This window comes from Sylvia atricapilla, chromosome Z (assembly GCF_009819655.1).
Source record: "Sylvia atricapilla isolate bSylAtr1 chromosome Z, bSylAtr1.pri, whole genome shotgun sequence".
Lineage (NCBI taxonomy): Eukaryota > Metazoa > Chordata > Aves > Passeriformes > Sylviidae > Sylvia > Sylvia atricapilla.
Genome location: NC_089174.1, coordinates 994841 through 1014008, shown reverse-complemented (window position 1 = coordinate 1014008; position 19168 = coordinate 994841). Strand labels below are relative to the sequence as shown.

Here is a 19168-nt window from a genome sequence, read left to right as displayed (position 1 = left end):
ACCAGGGTCATGTGCTGGGAGTCCCTGGAGGGTTCAGCCACATCTGCAGACACCAGGGGTTTTTTTAAACCCGCCCCTGTGCAGGTCTTTTTTCCCTGCTTATCCCAGTAAATATGTTTCAGTTAATCCAATTTGCTCTTGCATTGAGTCGCATTGAACACAGTGGCTGCCAAACAAATATTCAAGATGCAAAAAAGCAGCTCCAGCCCTTGCTCATGGTTTGGGAGATGAGGCTCCTTGTGGGCATCACCCACTGAGAGGGAAAAAAAATTCCCTTGGCCTCTGAGACACAGCTGGGGTGCAGCAGTGACCAGCAGCAAATAACACACGGGCAAAGGACTAAACCACATTTGTACACCCTCCTCCACCATGTTTCTCTGCTTTATTTAAGAAAAAAAAAAAACATGTTCTCTTCTAGTCTGTATTCATTCCGTTTTGCACTCAATTCCTGCTGTGGGTGAGTGAATTAAATCAAGTGCTCCAAGGCCAGGTTTCATAAAGCCTCTCTGATCACACTCTGGGTCTAATGTAGGTCTAGAAAGCCATCCCTGCTCCTGCAGCAGGCCAGAGGCAGCTCTGGGACCAGACAGACCTGGGCTGAGCAGACCTGGGTTCAGCAGAGCCAGCAGCTGCCCTGATGGACTGAAAGCCCAGAGCCCAGCACCTGTGGCTTTGACCTGCAGATCCAGGTGCAGAGCCTGGGAAAGAGCCAAGCCCTGGGAGCAGACACATGGGCAGCTGTCACTGACTGCCTGGGACCCTCAGAGGACAAAGCACGAGCCTGGGGTCCCCATGGCAGGGGGTGTTGGGGGCCAGGGCGGGCTGCACACACCAGCACAGCCCCAGCTCCTCACTGGAGCAGTGACACCACACCAGGCTCTGCAGACACCCCACGGGGCATCCCAAATCCCCCAAATCCCAAATCCTTCACCACCCAGGGCTCTGCAGGAGCAGCTGCACATTTCCCAGAATTTTCACCTGCACACCCTCCCCAGCCACCGTGAGCAAGAAGAGGCTGGGTGACAGAGGGACAGCCACTGCACAGCCCAGGAAAGGCAGGAGCTGCTTCCCCTGCTGGGCAGGGAGGGGATTCTGACCCCTGGGGGCACCCATGAGGGCATGAGGTTAGAGCAGGCACCAGCATCTCTGGATAACCCATCTCTGCAGGGCAAAATTGATTTTTTTTTTTTTTTAATTAAGCTATTTACAGAGTTGGAGTTGAGCTAGCTTTAGGTGCTATTTAAGCAGCTTTCCCTGTACCTCACGTTCAGCATTTGCGTGGTGGGATTAATTCAGATGGGGGAGCAGGGGCAAGAGGCACAAGCATCTCTGGGTGCCTGAAACCTGCACAGCCAGAGCAGGGTCTGAACCTCCTCAGAGCCCTCCATCCTGCATTCCTAAAGCATCCCCCCATCAGGGGAGCAGCAGAGGAGCCCCAAAACCTTTAGGATACAGCACTGCAGGGTCAGACCCCACCAGCCTGAGGTGCTCCAGCCCAGCAGGACCCTGAGCACCCTCCAGCAGAGATCCTTCATCCTTTGGAAAAAAAAAGCTTAGCGAGGAGGATTTCTCCTCTCTGTCATTAACCTGACATAATGTCTTTCCTGCTGGCAGCTTTCAGGCTCAGCAGGTTCGTTATAAAATTCATTATCAGATATTGCAATCACAGTCACCTTTATTGGGCTCTGCATTTACAATAATTAGGCCAATAAACACTGATTTATAAAAATGACAAACAGGAACTCCCAGTAAGCAAGAAAAATGTGCTTTCTTCAGCGAGCAGTTTCTCACAGGATGAAAGAATTGTGCAAAGGTAGAAACCAATCACTGTGGCAAAGTAAAGCAGATTCTCCTGGGAATTTCCACATCCCAGCTGGGACATCAGCAGGGACAGAGCCAGAGTGCAGCCCCAGTGCCAGGGTCCCTTCCCAAGGGCTGGAGGACCAGGGGAGATGCTGGAGGTGCAACAGGAAGAGAAGATCCCAGCAGGTGTCACAGAGAGGGAAACAGCAAGGAGGAGGCAGCAGGAACCAAGAGGGAGAGTGGGAACAAAGGAACAGCAGAGAGAAAAATGCAACAGAAGGGAAGAACCTTGGCAGGGAGGAAAGGAAAAAAAGAGAACCTGCCAGGTATAGCAAGGGAAGAGCAGAGCAGTAGAAGAGAAGGAGTGTGAGATGGAGCTTCAAGCCTTAATGTCAAGGGAAAAATGAGAGAGGAGAGAGGGAGGTGTTACCTGAGAGAGGGCACTGCAGATGCTCTCTGCATTCCCAGGCTGCTCCAAAGGCACAGGGGCTGTCTCAGTGGGCTCTGTGGGGCACAGCCAGGCTGGGACAGCCAGCTGACCCTCGGGGGTCTGTGGGGTGGAAGGTGAGGGCAGATGCACCCCACACAGCACAAGTGGGTGAGTGAGCCCAAAGGCAAAGCCTCACTGAGTCAAGGAAAGGACAGAGCTGCAGCCAGCCTGGCTGTGAGGGAAGGAGCTTATGGGGCACAGAATGGGGCCCAGCACCTTCGGGGGCAGGCCAGCCCTCCTACAGACCCCAGCACAGCTGCTGGGGGACCCTCCCCAAGGACCAGTGCCCTGGGATGTGGCACCTCCCCAGAGGGCAATAGCTGAGTCCCCCAGGTTCCAACAGGGGGACTCCAGTGGGACACCAGCTCCTGGAACAACCCCCAGCATGTCTCTGTCCCACAGTCCTCTCTGGACTGACCCCTGCAGCAGCCTCTGGAGGTGGGTGCCCCCAGAGCTGAGCAGGGACAGCCCAGCAGCTGCTCTGTGCCCAGACCAGCTACCAGCCCACCCTGGCAGTGTGTGCCACGGCACCACAGCACCAGTGTGCTCCCCGTGTCCCCTCTGCAGCCCTTGGCAGCCCATCTGCCTCCACACATGGCTGAGGAGGAGAGAGCAGGGCAGGAGGAGGAGGAGACCGTCCCCTACCATCGCTGCCCCGTGGGCACACAGCCCAGCCTGGCACAGCTGCCACTGGCACAGCAGCAGGGCTGGTCAGTGCCCACCTCACAGCCCTCACCTGTGGTGGTTTTGGTTTATCTCTGCCAAGGTCAGGATGAGAGACAGGGAAAAGCAGGATTGAGTTTCGACTTGGTTGTTTATTGTATTTTATCTGTATACGGATTCACCTACAGTGAGCTCCAGCTAGAGTGCCAGGAAAATGAGGTGAAATGGAGAGTGTTGGAGTCCAGGACATCCCCTTGGATGGCCTGGGACCTGAGGAAAGGAGTTTGAGCCCTGCACAGGGGGTGTGGAGACGGTCCAGGGGCTCAGAGACCTTGGCACAGAGCCCAGGGAGACACCGGGTTTGATTTTGATCCATGGGAAAAGCTTCCAACACCGCAAAAGGAATTACAAACCTCCAGGATGTGAAAACAGTAGTTTAGTGCAGTAGATGATATAGAATTTAATAGATTTAGAATTTTTAGAATAGAAGTAAATGGGGACAAGATGGAATTTGGGTGGTACCTTATGTACTTCTCCTTCTTCCATTTTTTGGGGCGGTGATGGCACAAAGTAGTCAGAGTGGATTGGACCAAAGTGGAATGTCACTTCTGGTGTGGGCACTGGGCATTGGCACAAAATAGTAAATAACCAGTACGTAGTTATCTGTATAAATGTTAGGGGACATCCCATCTGTGGGGCAGTCGCCTCGTGTCCCAGCTGCTGTCCAGACCTCGGCTGGGAGCAGAGAAAATTCTGAGATATCAAATAATAAACAACACGAGAAATCTGAAAACAGACCTTGAGGACTCTGCTTTTTTACACGGACGCGACTCAGGGCTTTTTAGAGGGCCAAGGACTTTAAACAATCTAAATCTCGGGTGAGGAAACCCCCCCGACAGAGAGCTTCTAACTCTTTCCAAGGCTATTTAAATGATAATCCCCCAATAACGAGGTGACACCTGTATTATTTATGTTTTTGACCCACTGGTGACCCCCCAAGGCCTGCAATGCAGACCTTTTCACTCAGTTACAGAAACCCACCCAAACCCATGAAGAAAAGGAGGAAGAAGGTAAAGAAGAAGGACTCAGACAACTCCCAAAATCCTTCATCTTGACTCACACATATTACTACTATATATTAAAATCCTAAATCGGAATTCCTAGCATTCCAACGCTGACCCACAGCTCCCACCTCACCTGTGTGCACCTCCTCCCACCTCTCTTTCCTGCCTCTTTCCTCTGTTTCCTCTTGCTGATCCTCTGCTCTCAGCACACGCTGCTGCTGGGAGCCCTTGCAGCCCCATTCTGCCACAAAGGGCATGCCCCAAATCCCCCTATAGACACCCCATCCCCTACAAACCCTCCCAGGCAGCTCAGCAGCCTTGGTTCCAACCACCTCTGTGCACAAGGAGCTCCTGATGCCCCAGGAAGAAGCATGTCCCCCCCATCTGGGCACCCCCAGGCCCCCCCAGCTGCCAGGAAACATCCAGAGGGAGGCCAGCAGCAGCTGATGATCCCCAAAACTCCTGGGGTTACAGAGCCTTTCATCACTTAGTTCTATTTGAGGCAGACGTGGGCAATCATGCTGACTTTGGTTCGTTTTATTTATTTTATTGATTTTTAAAATAGCTGGGTTTTTTTTTTCCAAAAGGGCCCTGGGGCTGTGAACAGCTTGACTGTACATGTGAGAGCTGGGAAAGAGGCAGCAGCAGAGCTGGAGGTGCAGGGAAACAGGTGAGGCTGCATGGAGGTTTCACTGGAAAAAAAACAGGTAAATCCCCATCTCCTGAGCCTCAGAATCTCCCCAGGAACCTCAGTGCGCCCAGGGGACCCGGGGAATTCATCCTCCCATCACTGGGCTGCAGCTGCCTGTGGTCTCAAAGGACGAGGGAAAATGTTGTTTGCATCATCACGGGGCAATTAATGGTAAAAGCCATCAATGGGAGATTTAATGACGATCAAAGAAAAACTAACTCTGTTGAAATTCTTCAGTTTAATGGATCCTTTCTTGATTAGTAGCATGTGGGAGTAACCTCAACTCTTTCTTCATTTGCTTTAGAGTAAACAACATTAATGCATGTATCAGGTGACAGTAAAATAAGGCAGGAGGCATGGTGGTACTGCACTGATTAGGTAGGAAATGTTCAATATGCTAACATTAAACACTTCAGTTTTGCTGAGCAGTGAGAGAGTGCTGGTTATTCTCTTCACACAATCCCAAAGCAATGAAGTCCCTTTAACCAAAATTTTTCTGCTCCCTGTAGGTTTCCCCCTGCCAGGTTCTCAGGTGAGGTAAGACACTGACCTGGCAGCTCCTCAGATGGGTGTTCCACATGCAGATGGGCAGTTCCTCCCCGTGCTGATGGGTTTATTGCAGGTACCCAGAGCATCCCTGCACCCTACACTGCACCCCCACACCTGCAGCACCACACCTGCACCTCTCCCAGCAGCCAGGCCAGCCTCATCCCCCTCCCTCCCCTCAGACACAGTCATCACAAAACTGCCTGCTGCTAATGAAGCAGGCTGGCAATTAACTGCTGCCAGCAGAGCCTTGGCATCACTCCGAGCATCCCTGCTGTGAGCAGGGAACTCAGTAACACCCTGAGGTGCTTTTGGGTGATGGGGGACAGGGGGACATCACTGCAGGGCAGGGGGTGACACCAACCCCAGGTTATCCTCTTCTTGCTCTCCTTTCCTGCACGTCCCAGAGGAGCTGCTGACTGTTCCTCAAACTATTCCTAATGAAAGGCTTCTTGGTGTGGCACCAACACACACGGAGCTTTCAATTACATTTTTAGCTGTCCCAGTAGGAAGCAGCTCTTTATTGGGAAAAGTGACTTAGGATAGTGCAGCGTTATGGGTTTGGGTTTTGCATTACAGGTATTCAAAGCCCCTGTGAAAATAAAAACCGCTCAGCACACATCCCATAGCCGAGCTGAGCCTCGTGCACGGGGGGAAAAGCATTTCGGGAGAAGTTAAGTGTTTGAAGCAAAACTGTGTAGTCATCTGGTAGAACAGAGACGTGAAATTGTTATTTATCAAGATGAAACTGGCATTTGGATAAAACTCTCCAGCTCTGTTAATAACTTCTGTTGACGAGGGAGTTGAGGGAGCAGCGCTGAGGCAGCTGTCCCCGGAGCTCAGAGGAGTGGGATTTTTCATGGGCTGTGAGCAGGGGAAGCGCGTGCCTGCCGTAATAACTTTCTGGGAGCCTCCGTCAGAACGGCCACCACGAATTTATCTTGTTCTGTTCTCTCCCAAAGCTTTGTCAGCTTTGAGTAATTTGCTGCAAGTAGCAGCTGCTGGAGTGCCACATGGCCACGCGCCTCCCCGACATGAACTCCAGCTCCCCGAGCAGTTTTATCATAATGATTAAGTTTCTTAAGTTGAATCAAGGATGTCTCTGGAGTTCCCCACGACTATGTGAACTTAAGATAAACAATGAATGATGAATAGGCCAATTACTGAAATCTCCCTCACTGAAACCTTCGGCTGAGGCCGTGTGTGGCTGCTTGATAAGAGGAGGCACACGTCCTCTCATCTGGCAAATGTTACCCAAAATTGGATGGTTTGAAGCAAAGACAGTTCTGGGTAATCAGGCACTGGCTAATGAGCACCTTTCTTTTATATGTGGTTTTTCCCTTTCTGTGTTTGCTGGAAGCGGAGAGGGAGCCATCAGCCCGAGCCACATGCTGCAAATCCTTCACCACGGTACAAATCCCTGCCCTCAGCCCCCACGGGGCATCCCAGCACAAGGCACAAAAGCAGCAGGTGACAGTCTGGTGGCCCTGCAAATCCTCTGGGGTAAGGAAGCCTTTCCTGAGAGACACACCCAAACGAGAGGAACAGCCACTCCACGTCTACCAGCAGACTGGTAAAACTTTGTGGGTGCAGCCGCAAAGGGATCCTGACAGCACACTGAGGGTGGAGGGAAAAGCACCTCGGGACAGGGATGCAGCACTTCAGCCACGCTGTCAGTCAGCATTCTGGACATGCTTGGGGCTGCAGCACCAAAAAGAGGAAAACAAGAGGCGTTTTCCCTACTGCGAGTTCTCCCAGTGGCAGATAAGGGCCACCATGGAGGTGGACACAGTGAGGTCCCTAGGGCCCTGTGGCTCTGTGCTGCTCCTCTGGCTCCATCCAGGAACAGGTGTCACCACTGCCAGCAGTGAGAGCTGCGTGGCACCACGTGCCACAGTAAATGATATGATTTACTTACTACCTATGGAATTGCCCAATTAATTCACTATCCACATTAATATTATGGCTCATTTTTAACTTTACTGTCTCCATCGTTCCAATTTAGTGCTGCTCAGAGATGCTGCCACTGACCTTAATGGGTTTTTCATTATAACAAAGAGCATGATATTAATCACGAGGGGCTTTCAGCTGGAGGCTGCTGCCCAAACCCCACTGCTTTGAGGGGCTGCTTTTTGGTGGTTTGGGGACCAGTTTTATTTCTGCCAGGCTGCTCACTCCCGCTCACACCGTGTACAATACTTTGTGCTGTCCAGGAGGAATTTCTTGGTATAACATTTCCAGGCACAGAGATTTTTATGCAGCAGTCAAGCTACGCTGCAGAAATGATAGATTTTTCTGGGCAAATTGGAACAAGGAGTAAAAAACTGAAAGGATGCACCAGTCATAGCCAATGAGCCTCCTATTGTCCTGTATAAAAATCAAATGCCTTTTAATCATTTCAAATGTTCTTCTGGGTATCAATTAGTCACACATTAATATCAGTATTGCTTCTCTTCCTCAGTTCACATCAGATTAAATTCTCCCCTGTCATATATACTCAGTCTCATTAGCTTCATGGAAAATTAGTAATTGTTCCCTCTCCATTGGCATTGATGGGAGATTTTAATCAGAACTGCCTTTTATACAGAGAACCTCGTTGTCATCTTAAAGACACTAAGGGGTTTTCCCCAAAAATTGTTGTCTTTTCTTATAAAATAGTTTTATTTTTCCCTCTAAAATGCTGAAGCCTGAGCCAGAGCATTGGGGAATGGCGAGGCGGTGGGGAAAAAACCCAACATTTTTCATGAGTGTCATTCTGCAGTTTCTGTCCCTCTCTGCATCCCAACGATCTGTCTCCTTGGCTGTGACACAGCCACAGGTGCTGAGTGGGGCACCTGGGGCTGCACAGGGGCTTGATGTGCAAACCCCCAATCCAAGGCTGGCTATTCATGACTCTTTTTGGGGAGAGCAGCAGTGAGCAGGGCTCTCATCCTGCTCCCTGCCCTCTGTGTGGCCAGGAGTCCCTGGGCTGAGCTGGCCCTGGGGCTGCTGTGCCCACGGGTGTGAGTGCAGTGCCTGTGCTCAGCCCACTGCCCCCAGCCCTCCTGTGCCCAGTTCTGCAGGATCAGCATGCCAAGGGCTGCAGCCCAGCCACAGGATCCCCCACACCCCCACCCTGGCCTCTCCAAGTGCTGGAAGGGACCTGTGATATTTATTGAATTTTATTAACTCCCAGCCCTGGGAGGTTCTCACCTCTTGCAGCTAATTCAGACACCCGACTCCTGATGGAGTTACAGTGATTGCCATTAAAAAGCTTGACATTTACCTTACAACAGTAATAAAATAATAATGCCTAATTTGGTCTATGAGTGGTATTTGCAGTGTTTCCTGTGCCTTGAGTGGGGGATATGGTGAAGATCTGCTGATCAATTATGTCTGCTTAGCAGCACTGCTGTAATTCTTTCCTGTAATCAGAACCATCTTTCAGCAGAGCTGCTCCAAAGTTTTCCTCTGAAACTCTAATTTTGACAAGAAAAGAAAATGTTTTCAAATACTTGAGTTTCCAGTGAATAACAAAAGCTTCCGAGATGGAACTTTCTGGTTGGAAGTGGAGACAGACAAGCCTGGTGCCTGCACAGATTTGCTGCATTTAGATTTCCAAAACCTCTCAGATGTTTTCAAAGGCTGCCTGTGATTGCTTTCCATTAAAAAGGGTTTGGTTTTTTTTCTCCTCCAAATAACCTCGTCAGTATGTATCCCTTCTGTTATGTACATCTCAAATATTAAACCCCTCCAGTGGGTTTTACACCCCTGGCACTGCTGAGGGGCTGTGGGGTGAGGAGCTCCTGCTGCTCTGGGGCCAGGGAGCCCAAACCCCTTTGCAGGGAGCAGATCCACACCAGGGCACCCTCCCAGCCCACACATGTGCACAGTGCTCTCCCCAGGCCATTCAGCATCTCCACTTCTGTCCCTCTGGGATTTGCCCCAGGTTGCAGGCAGCAACATCCCAATGCTCACAAAGCCAGTGCCAGACCTGCTAAAAGCAATTTCTTTCTCCATTTCTCATCCTGAGCAGAACTCGATGTGGATTTTCTTTTTTCAGTGCAATTTTAATTAGTGCATGATGCACTTTGGGTTTTTATTAGAGTAAGCAGCTTGGAAAAAAAGTCCATGCCAGCTCTCCTACACCAGGGAGCCTCATCCTGTTCAGACCAGAAACCTCATGCTGGATTTCTGAAAGCCTTTCTTAGGATGGGTTCATTTCCATGAAGAAATGCTACGATTTCAACAAATGGAAATTTTTGAACACAGAAAAAAAGAAAAAAGAAGTCAGTCAGGAAATTCCTGGCTAGGCCAAACTTGGGGTAAGGCTGTGCACAATGTGGAGAGCTCGGGCCTCACCCCACACACACGCTGCACAGGTGTGCACCCTGCATGGCCGTGCACAGCCATGCACACCCTGCTCACCTGTCTGCACGGTTACACACACACCTGTGTGCACGTGTGTGTCCCCTTGCCATTCCCATGTCCCCGTGCCATTTCTGTGTCCCCATGCCATTCCTGTGTCCCCATGCCATGCCCATCTCTCCTTGCCATGACCACGTCCCCTTGCCATGCCTGTGTCCCTTTGCTATTCCCATGTCCCCATGCCATTTCTGTGTCCCCTTGCCATGCTTGTGTCCGTTTGCTATGCCCATGTCCCTTTGCCATGGCCATGTCCCCTTGCCATGCCTGTGTCCCTTTGCCATGGCCATGTCCCTTTGCCATGGCCATGTCCCCCTGCCATGGCCATGTCCCCACGCCATGCAGGGACCCCGCTGGCAGCTCCTGGGCTGTTCCCACACCCTCATGAGCACTGCAGCCATGTCCCTGTCCCCAGGCTCACGGGGGACAGGCAGTCTGGGCACCCCCATGCGCTGGCACAAGGGGCAGAGCTCAGGCCAGCAGCGTGTCCCCGGACGAGTGCGACAGCCTCGCCGCGGGGCTCGGCGTGTCCGGCGGCGTGGGGACGGCGCTGCGGCACTGCAGGAGAGCTGGCTGCCCCTCCGTGGGGGTGGCCGTGTCCCAGCCTTCCCACCGCGTGTGCAGCCGGAGCCTCTGTAACTCCACCTCGGAGCGCGCTGGCTCCGCGCACACCGAGGAGACCATGGGCGGCACGGCTCGGCGCAGCGCGGAGGACTGCCGCTGTCTGGACGTAAGTGCACGGCTTGCCCGGCCACCCCGCGTCCCTGCAGGGCCAGGGATGTCTGATACCCGCGTGTCCTCCTCCCCCCCGGGGCCCCCAGCGCGTCCTGGCTGTCACTGCTCTGTCCTTCAACAGGCAGAGGCAGCCAAGGCGAGGAAGAGGAGCTGCCCCGGCTATCAGCTCTGTGGACTGCTCTTCAGCGTGCTGCTCCTTTCCCTCATTCTGATATTTTTTGGTGTCAAATACCTCTGGAACCCAGCGCCCAGAAAAGTAAGTAAAAAAACTTTTTGATGCAAGCTTTTCGGAGCGTTGCTTCCCCGCACAGACCTGTCCCCCCTCCCCCTGACTCACTGAAACTTTCAACAACTCTCCAAAAACCAGGCAGCTTCACAAAATGCGTCTTCTCAGACCACAGGTATTCAAAGGACTTTTTAAAAATCTTTGTATTATTCATAACTAGCTTTTACTTTATACAGGCTGGGTTTCTTTCCCTGTCACCACATTCTTTCCCCAGTTGACAATTACAGGGGATGGGAGCTCCGCCATGAAGAGTTAAAATTACTCTTATTTCACCGGCAGCAAATTTTATGACAAGTAAGAAAATATTTTCCATTTCATTTCAATTATCTTGCCAGAAACCGGTGGAAAAGTCATTATGCCACCGCATAAAGAGGAGAGAAAGCCAGGACGCAGTGGTGATTGATTGTCATGGATTATATTTCTTACTTTAATGTGTCTGCAATGTGAGGGACGGTGAGACGGATTAGCTTCTGGAGGAGCTCCTGCTAACTGGATTGGGCTCGTTTGTTCCCAGCTGCAGAGGGACACTGCTGTAAGTGCCAGGCGTGTCGGGGTGGCAGCAGCACTCTGCATCCCTGCCCGCTGCCACCCAGCATCCTGCTGCCAAAGCCCTTTCCCAAACCCCAACTAAATCCTTTAACCTTGAAACCAGCAGCCTGCCCGGAGCCCCCCCCTCATGCTCCTTTCCTTTGCATTTCCATGCTCATCCCAGAGGCCCTGCTTTGCACCCCATCACCAGTGGGTTTTGCTGGCTCTTAAGAACATCTCCAAAATTCCTGTGCACAGCCAAGGCAGCCTCTTTCCCACGCTGGCATCTCCAGTCTCCTCCCTGCCCCATCCTGGAGCTGCTCCAGCCTGGCCAGGCTGCCCTCCTGCCAGGCAGAGGAAGCACCCTGCTCGCTGGAAACTTTATCTTCTTATCAGCGAATAGAAATAAATACCCCCCGAAATAAAAGAAAAAACAATAAAAGCCATATGTTCCTCCAGAATCCTGCCAAGACGATTATAAAGTCTCTACTGTTCCTAGAAAAACAGGGGTCGTGCCAGCCATGAGGAGAAGAGGCTGTTAACCCCTGGAGGGGAGGTTTTCTCCAAGCAGGCAGCGCAGAGACTAAGCCACAGCCTCAGAAAGGAGATCCACAACTGGAGGTCTGTGTGTGCTCACTGGTGGCACTGGTGGAGGAGGATGGAGTCCATCCAGCACTCCCCAACACCTGATGGGCAGGCAGGTAGGGTGTGAGGTCACGAGAAAGGAGAGCTGTTCCTGCAGTGGAGCTGCACACAGACACCCCCAGAGCCCAGCACAGCCCTGCCCCTGTGCCTGTGGGGCTTCTCCAGCTGGTCCAGAATCCTCAGGACAAAGCAGGTTGTGGGGGCTGGAAGTCTGTAATGCTCAAAAATATCAGCCAAAGGGAATTAAACTCTTTGAAGAAAACAAAGCCCTTCAAGCTTCCTTCATGTAACTGGAGAGTGGGAAAAAAAAAAAAAAAAAGCTTGAAAGAAGAGTTGTTCCTCTGAGGGGTGGCCTTGGACACGGCTCTGCCCTCTGCACAGCAGCCTCCACTCTGGCCAGCACAGCTGATGATTCAGCTAACGAGGGGTTCATCACAGCCTTGCAGAGGGACATATTTCAACCATTCACCAGCAAGTGTCATTTTTAGCCCTATAAAACATCTCATAGCTCTCTGAGCAGCACAGAGCTGGCAAAGCCCAAGTGGGTTAGCTGGCTGCAGTGCTGGCCAAAGTAATTCTTTGTAAATGGAGAGGCACTTGAAGGTAAGGTGCCACCCGGGATCCTGCCCTCCTTGAAATGATTTATGGCACTGTGTGCGTTTTGTCAGTCAAACCCAATGGCCTTCCACTCACTTCAGGCTTCAGACTGTTTTACCATATCATAAAATCCATTGAGAGCTATATATCTTTACAAAGTCTTCCTGCAGACCAACAGGAGATGTCCACGGCTGCCAAGGCACACATCACTCCTCTAACCTTTGAGCAGGGGTGAACGTACCCATCAGTTCCCATCTGCACGGCCAGTTCTGCACCCAGCTGACGCCAAAGAGGGGATACCACTGCTGGGAACACTGCTGAGAGGCTTTGAACCACCCAAGGGGAGGATGTGCAGGAACCAGGGGCGTGAAAGGGGGTTTGGGCTGGCACTAAAGGCAGAGCTCCAGCCCCACACCAGTGTGGAACCTGCTTGGAACCCGGCTGCATGGCCATGCCGTGGGGTGAGCGGGGCTCTCCCATCCCCGTGCCTCCACCTCTGCCCCGCGGGATCTGCACAAACCCTTTCCTTCCACGCAGCGCCCTTTGATTTGGGAAGCGAGGGCTCCCGGGGCATCGCCGCGCCGGCAGGATCGTTTCTGTGCTTCAGACAGCATCTGGCACAACTCATCCCGTAAGGGTCAGGATGCGCAGGGGGCTGGCGGGGCGCGGAGAGCACCTGGAGCGGCAGCGGGATGCTCCCCGCGGGGATGGATCGCCAGGATCTCCAGCCTGGGGAGCCAGCTGCTGCGCCCCGGAGCTCTGCTGCAGCCCTCGAGGAGGTCTTTGATGCGCAGGCAATCCTTGATCTCCTCCAGGCAGAGAGAGGCTCTTACCTCTGCCTTTCAGGGGGAACAGAAGGCGCAGGGATGGAGGGAGGAAGCCGGGGAGGACACGGTGGAGCAGGTGAGCCGGGGACACAGCGAGGGAGCAAGCAAGCCAGGGATGCAGCGTGGAACAAAGGAGCTAGGGAGAAGGGAGAAGGAAGTACCTGTGGATTCGGGAATTCAGCCCGGCCCGGGATGTAACCAGACCCATGCCACAGAAAGCACCAGCAAAGGCCGAGCTGTGGCAAAGCTCCCGGTGCAGGTGTGGGAGGAGGATCTTCTCCCAGGCCTGACACACGCTACCCCTCGTCCTGCCCTTTCCCCCAGCCCAGGCTCCTTCCTGGGAGCTGCCTCTCCTGGTGCTGTCCTGGTGGCTGCTCTGGCTCAGGGCTGGGCTGTCAGGAAGCAGGCAGTCCCAGGGCAGGGTCCCCGGCACCTTCCTGTCCTCCCACTGGACAGCCTGTGAATCCAGAGGGGTGCTGAGCTGACCCCCGTGTGGCTTTGGCCTCCCAGGTCTATGACATGGAACACACGTTCCTCAGCAGCGGCGAGAAGAAGAAGATTGTGATGGAGATTGACCCACTGGCCAGGACAGAGACCTTCAGCAGCGGGAATGGCACTGAGGAGATCCTGGAGATCCATGACTTCAAAAACGTGAGTGTGGCAGCTTGTCCCTGAGCTGATGGGATTCTGTAGGACACTGGGCACTCACTGGAGCAAATCCCAGGACTATTTATTCCTGCATCAGGGAGAGCAAGACCCAGGCACGCTGGGGATGCTCTCAAAGGAAAGGAGATCTGTTATCTACGTAAGTTTCCACCTGTATTTAATAGTGGTGTGATTCAGTTCCAGTGAAATGCATCTTAGAAGAGAGACCTAGTTATTGGATTTACCCTTGCAAAGGAAGGCAATGATCATCACTCTACCTGAGCCCAGCACATTTGTCTGTCTGGAGAGCATTAAAACCTCATGACACCGTAGAAGGCTCTCTATGAAACCTAATTAAAATTTGTAGGGAAATACCCTGTACAGTGACATATGGCAAAATTTTGAGCTAATAGCCTAGCAGGAACTGGAGGCTGAATGTTCATATAACCATAACGGTCAGATGCTCTTCTGCATATTTTTATTTATGATAATGAGAGATGAGAGCTCATGATAGTTATAAGGAGAAGAGGAGCAGAGTAAAATTTTATGACTACCTGCCTTAAAATATTTGTAAAAAGCCCAGTTCTCCCGAACCATAAAATGCAATATCCCTTATGAGAACCTGTTAGTACATCTTAGCACCACTGCTGAACAGAACTGGCACAAAAATAGCAACAGGAAAATTATGACTAAACCCTCCTCCTCCAGCTGTACCCTGCCTCTAGTGGGTTATTCATCCTACTCTTTGCCCTGACTGCTTTTTGGGTGCTTGCCTTGATCCTGTAGGGAATAACCGGCATCTTCTTTGTGGGACTTCAAAAATGTTTCATCAAAACTCAGACTAAAGTTCTACCTGAGACAACAGAGGACAAGATCCCTGAGCTTGAGGTAGGTGAATGAAACAGGGAGCAGTTCTGTTCTGCCCTCTGCCCTGTGAAATCCACTCCTCCCCCTGGCACAGGGACTGCCATTCCTGCCACCCTCCCATCTGCTCCAGCCTTCCCAGAGATGCTGCAATAAAGAAATAATGAGTTGTGATCACTTCATAAAATGATCTTATTTCAGAGGATTGCTTATAAAAACAAGTGAAAAGAGACGGGATTAGACAGCGACAGACAAAAGCCTCTCAGCACAATACCAGAGATCAAGAACAATAATCCTGTTGTAGTCAAAAGGTCGTAAGGCAGCTCAGGATTAGCAGGCACCAAAAAGTCAATCAAATTGGTTTCTCCAAGATTTGAGCCTCATGTTTTCAAACAGAATGAGGCAGAAATGAGGGATTTAAAAGAGCAGCCACATTTGAGAAATGCAAATTGAGAAAACTCTTGACGTGCAGACCTGAGAGGTGGGAAGGACCGATCTGGGGTCACTTCCTTGTCCATAAGGACCTTGGTCCCACTGATGTGCCTGATTGCTTCCTGCACCCATTTCACTGCCCACTGCCTCCCGCTGCAAGGAGCCTCACGCCTTGCGTGCCGCGTGGAAAAAAAAAGTGTGAGCTCCATAATTTAACCCCTCTCTGACGCTGTGACCTGGAGTGACAGCTCAGTCCCTTGGCAGCAGTTGTCCTTTGTCCCTGTCCCCGTCCCCGGGGCCCTGGTGGTGGCACAGCCTTCGTGCCCCCCCCATTTGCAAGACGAGGACGGGTGTTAGCAGATTGAATCCCCCCTGGGGAAGCTGCTGCAGATAAAACGCCAGCAGGACACGTGTTTGAAATGAAGCGTGGGCAGAAACATTTCCCTGAATCATGACCCAAATTCCCAGACACCGATTCTTTGATTATGCCCTAAGAAGCTAATAGATCTTTTCAGCTACCGTCGTAAAAGGGATATAACTTCCCAGGCTTTAGCAGAACATTGCCCCGGGTAGAGAGCTGAAATGTAAAACCCAGTGAGATAAATGTAGATTTAAGCTCTAGTCATGTCTTCTCGGAGCCTGCACGCTGCCAGGTCCTGCAGGCAGCACCTCCCCGACCCCACGGCTTCCACCGGAGACTCCAAAAATCACCCAGACTGGGTCAGGTTGTGTTGGCTCCTTCCTACGACTTCCCAGAGCAGTAAGGAAAAGCTCTATAAAAGAGATATACGGCTCTAGATGCCTTCTGGAGACAAAAAAATGCTTTTTGCCAGCTTGCTCTATGGGCTACCACCACCAGCACAGACAACGTTGCCTTGGCAGAGAGCTCAGCGCAGACCCATCCAATAATCTTTATATATCTCCCTCCCTAAGTGCCTGCCAAAACACACCATGGACTAATGCAACGGCAGAGACATGTGGCATAAATTACAGGATACAGCCGTGCAAGGAATTTCTGTGAGGAGTAAATTAAAGTGTTCGATCAAAAAATCAGTAGCAGAAGGAGAGAGGAATTAAGTCTTTGGAACAAAGTAGAGAAGAGGTGTTTTAATCTTGTGTTTTAAACGACTAGGGGGGCTCCAGAAGGCTCTTCCAGATAGTGGGGACTGTGCAGGGAAAGGGTCTTGGATGATGAGCTAAGAGAGGAAAGCAGGGTGGTGAGGGCTGTCAGGACATTGCATGTGCATCCCCTGAGCACCATGAGCCAAAGCAGGTGAATTCCAGCTGCTCTCTGGGAGGGGAGAGGTGCCTCTAAGCTAAAGGGAGGAGAAGCAGCCAGTGGTGGGAACAGGGTGTCTCACCAGGCCAGGGTAACATCTTGCTCTTCTCCCAGGGACAAGAAATCACCACCACCTACTTTGAGCAGTCTGTGGTTTGGGTGCCCGGGGAAAAGCCCATTCAGAACAAGGAATTCCTGAAGAGCTCCAAGATTTTTGACATCTGCAAAAATGTGACCATCTTCTGGATCCACCCCAGGCCAATAGCAGGTACCAGGAGCCACCTCCTCCCCAGGGGGCTCATCAGCCCTCTCACTGGGAACAGCCCTGTGGCCCCCCTGCCACGTCCCCCTCTGTGACATGGTGGGAACCCACTTTCACAGCCTCGTTATACATCTCAGACATGAACACAGTGTTGCCCATGACCACAGGAGATCAGGGCCAATGTAATAGCAGGGGCTGAAGTTTCTCTCTTCAAAGCACTTGTTTCTGCTGGCTCCCCGCCGCCCTGCACTTTGCAGAGTGGCCACCCTCCTCATAACAAGGGGGAAAAGAAAGTATAATCCCTTGTACCTGCAAAGAAAGCAGCGCTGCTGGAAACTGGGACGCCTAAATTCTCGTCGCCACATGAACATCAGAGTGTGAGCAGACATCTGCATCTAAATCACACGGCGGGGTTGCCACCTCCAGCTGCTCACTACACAGCCCTCGCAGAGGTTGTGGCCTCTGAGATCTGCTGGTGTAATTACCTGCTCTCTCTAACCCACTTCCAGCCGAATGAGCCAGTTCAAAAATCCCTGCTGAGAAAACTCCCTGTGCTCTGCAGCCACAGAGGCACATGGCATCACTCACAGGTACTGGGCAGCTCACCCGTGGGCCAGGGGGCAGGTGGGCACCAGAGCTCCCTGATGCAGAGGGAAGCAGGTGTCCTTGACTGCTGTCCCCTTCGTGCTTCCCTGTCCCTGCTGTCAGACCCCATCTGCAGCAGTGTCCTGGGCCGGTGAGTCCAGCTGGGTCACCAAGGTGCATCCAAAGCCTTTGCCAGAACAGCAGTGTCCCAAGGCAGTCTGGCACCTTCCCTCACAAAGGAAATTATTGCTGCAGCGGTTCTTTCCTCAGCTGAGAGCTGTGATCTGCCCCAAATCCTGTTGCTTTGATGGGGCTCTACAAATCCAGCCCCCAGCAGCCGAGCACACCATGAGGATGTGCTTCTGCACACCCACGGCCCCATGCAGGAGATACCAAGCACACCCTGCCATGGGCATGGGGATAGAGTGGCCCAGTATCTCTTACACTGTCCCTTATCCCCTAGACTGGGTGAGAGCAGGAGGCAATGGAGCACTGCTTTGCCAGTGGGCTTTCCGTGTACCTTGGCACCAAATTCTGGTAGAATTTAATTCTTGCTGCTGCATTTGTCCTCCTGTTCCGTGCTTATTGACAGCAACATTTGGACTCTTGCTGTAGCTCCTGAGCTGGCCAGCCTTGAGGGGGCAGAAGAAGAAGACCCTGAGCTGCTGATGGACAACCAGAGCTGGTTGGATGGAGGGAGTGACCACGAGCTGGGGAAGGACAGGCAGGCGGGGTCCAAGCGTCGGGCACGGCAGCTCACCGAGGAGGACCTGCCCGTCAATGACTACGTGAGTGAGGCAATCACACCCTGGGGTGCCCTGGCCATGGTCCCAGGGTGTCCCGTGCACTGAGATGCCCTGTGCACGCCCTTGGGGTGTCTCCATGTTCCCAGGGAACTCCGCTCCCCTTCTGGGGTGCCCAGACTGCCCTCCCAGGCTGTCCTGTCCGTGCTCCTGGGGTGCCTCAGCCGCAGGAGCGCCTCGCTGCGCTGACTCCCTCTCTTCCCGGCAGTCGGAGAACGGGCTGGAGTTCCACCCTCTGTGGGATGAGCGAGGCTACTGCTGCGCCCAGTGCCGCCGTGCCAACCGCTACTGCCGGCGCGTCTGCGAGCCGCTGCTGGGCTACTACCCCTACCCCTACTGCTACCAGGGCGGGAGGGTCATCTGCCGCATCATCATGCCCTGCAACTGGTGGATCGCGCGGATGCTGGGCAGGGTGTAGCTGCCCTGCCACCCTCCAGGTGCGCTTTGGCGCGGCCGGCAGCGGGGCCAGGTGTGCGGGCAGCCCGCACAGGTAGCTGCCGGCCGCGGCTCCTCCCGGGGTGCCACCCCCGCCCCCGCGCCCCAGAGAGCCGAGCAGCGAGAGGCGAGCAATAAACGTCTTGTATGAGCGATTGCAATGAGAATGGAAAGTCGTTTAGTCCCAGCCTGATGCTTAATGGGTCTGCGAAGTGATCTAATTGCGTGGCTGCCTCGTCAGGAGCATCCATAACTCAGGTGCGGGCACTGCCAGAGCTCGCCTCGCTGGGAACGTGCAGAGGTCCCTAATTTGCTCCCTGATGGTGCTGGTGGCTGTTCAGCACGTCCTGAGCCTCTCCCCCAGCCCTGACGTGCTCAGTAGCTGTTAGTGACAGCTCAGGGGTGCCACCAGTCCCCTCTGGAGTTGTGTGCAGCACAGGCACAGGGACAAGTGGCACAGGGAGCTCCCTGAGGAACCACAAAGTCAGAGGGAGTCCACTCCTGTGGAGGACCCCGAGTGCCACCAGCTGTCCCCAGCCCTGCCACCAACAAATGGGCGAAACCTGAGCTGCAGGAGGGAAGAA

At 52.8% G+C, this 19168-nt stretch overlaps 1 protein-coding gene across 1 annotated transcript; it reads left to right on the top strand.

Annotated features, from left to right (window-relative positions):
* The first annotated feature begins 2887 nt into the window (after positions 1 to 2887).
* Positions 2888 to 18567, top strand: TNMD (tenomodulin). The gene is made up of 8 exons (XM_066338878.1): positions 2888 to 3003; positions 10124 to 10391; positions 10518 to 10652; positions 13790 to 13930; positions 14711 to 14812; positions 16614 to 16767; positions 17962 to 18134; positions 18358 to 18567. Exons 1-8 carry the CDS (start codon positions 2888 to 2890, stop codon positions 18565 to 18567), a joined length of 1299 nt encoding a protein of 432 aa, XP_066194975.1.
* Positions 18568 to 19168: the final 601 nt, after the last annotated feature.

What these genes read in the sequence shown, in the direction of transcription:
- TNMD (XM_066338878.1), top strand. Translation starts at nt 2,888, where the DNA reads ATGGCTGAGGAGGAGAGAGCAGGGCAGGAGGAGGAGGAGACCGTCCCC. An exon ending in ACAAGATCCCTGAGCTTGAG is followed by an intron (nt 14,813 to 16,613) that starts GTAGGTGAATGA and finishes CTCTTCTCCCAG; the next exon opens with GGACAAGAAATCACCACCAC. An exon ending in CCACCCCAGGCCAATAGCAG is followed by an intron (nt 16,768 to 17,961) that starts GTACCAGGAGCC and finishes CTCTTGCTGTAG; the next exon opens with CTCCTGAGCTGGCCAGCCTT.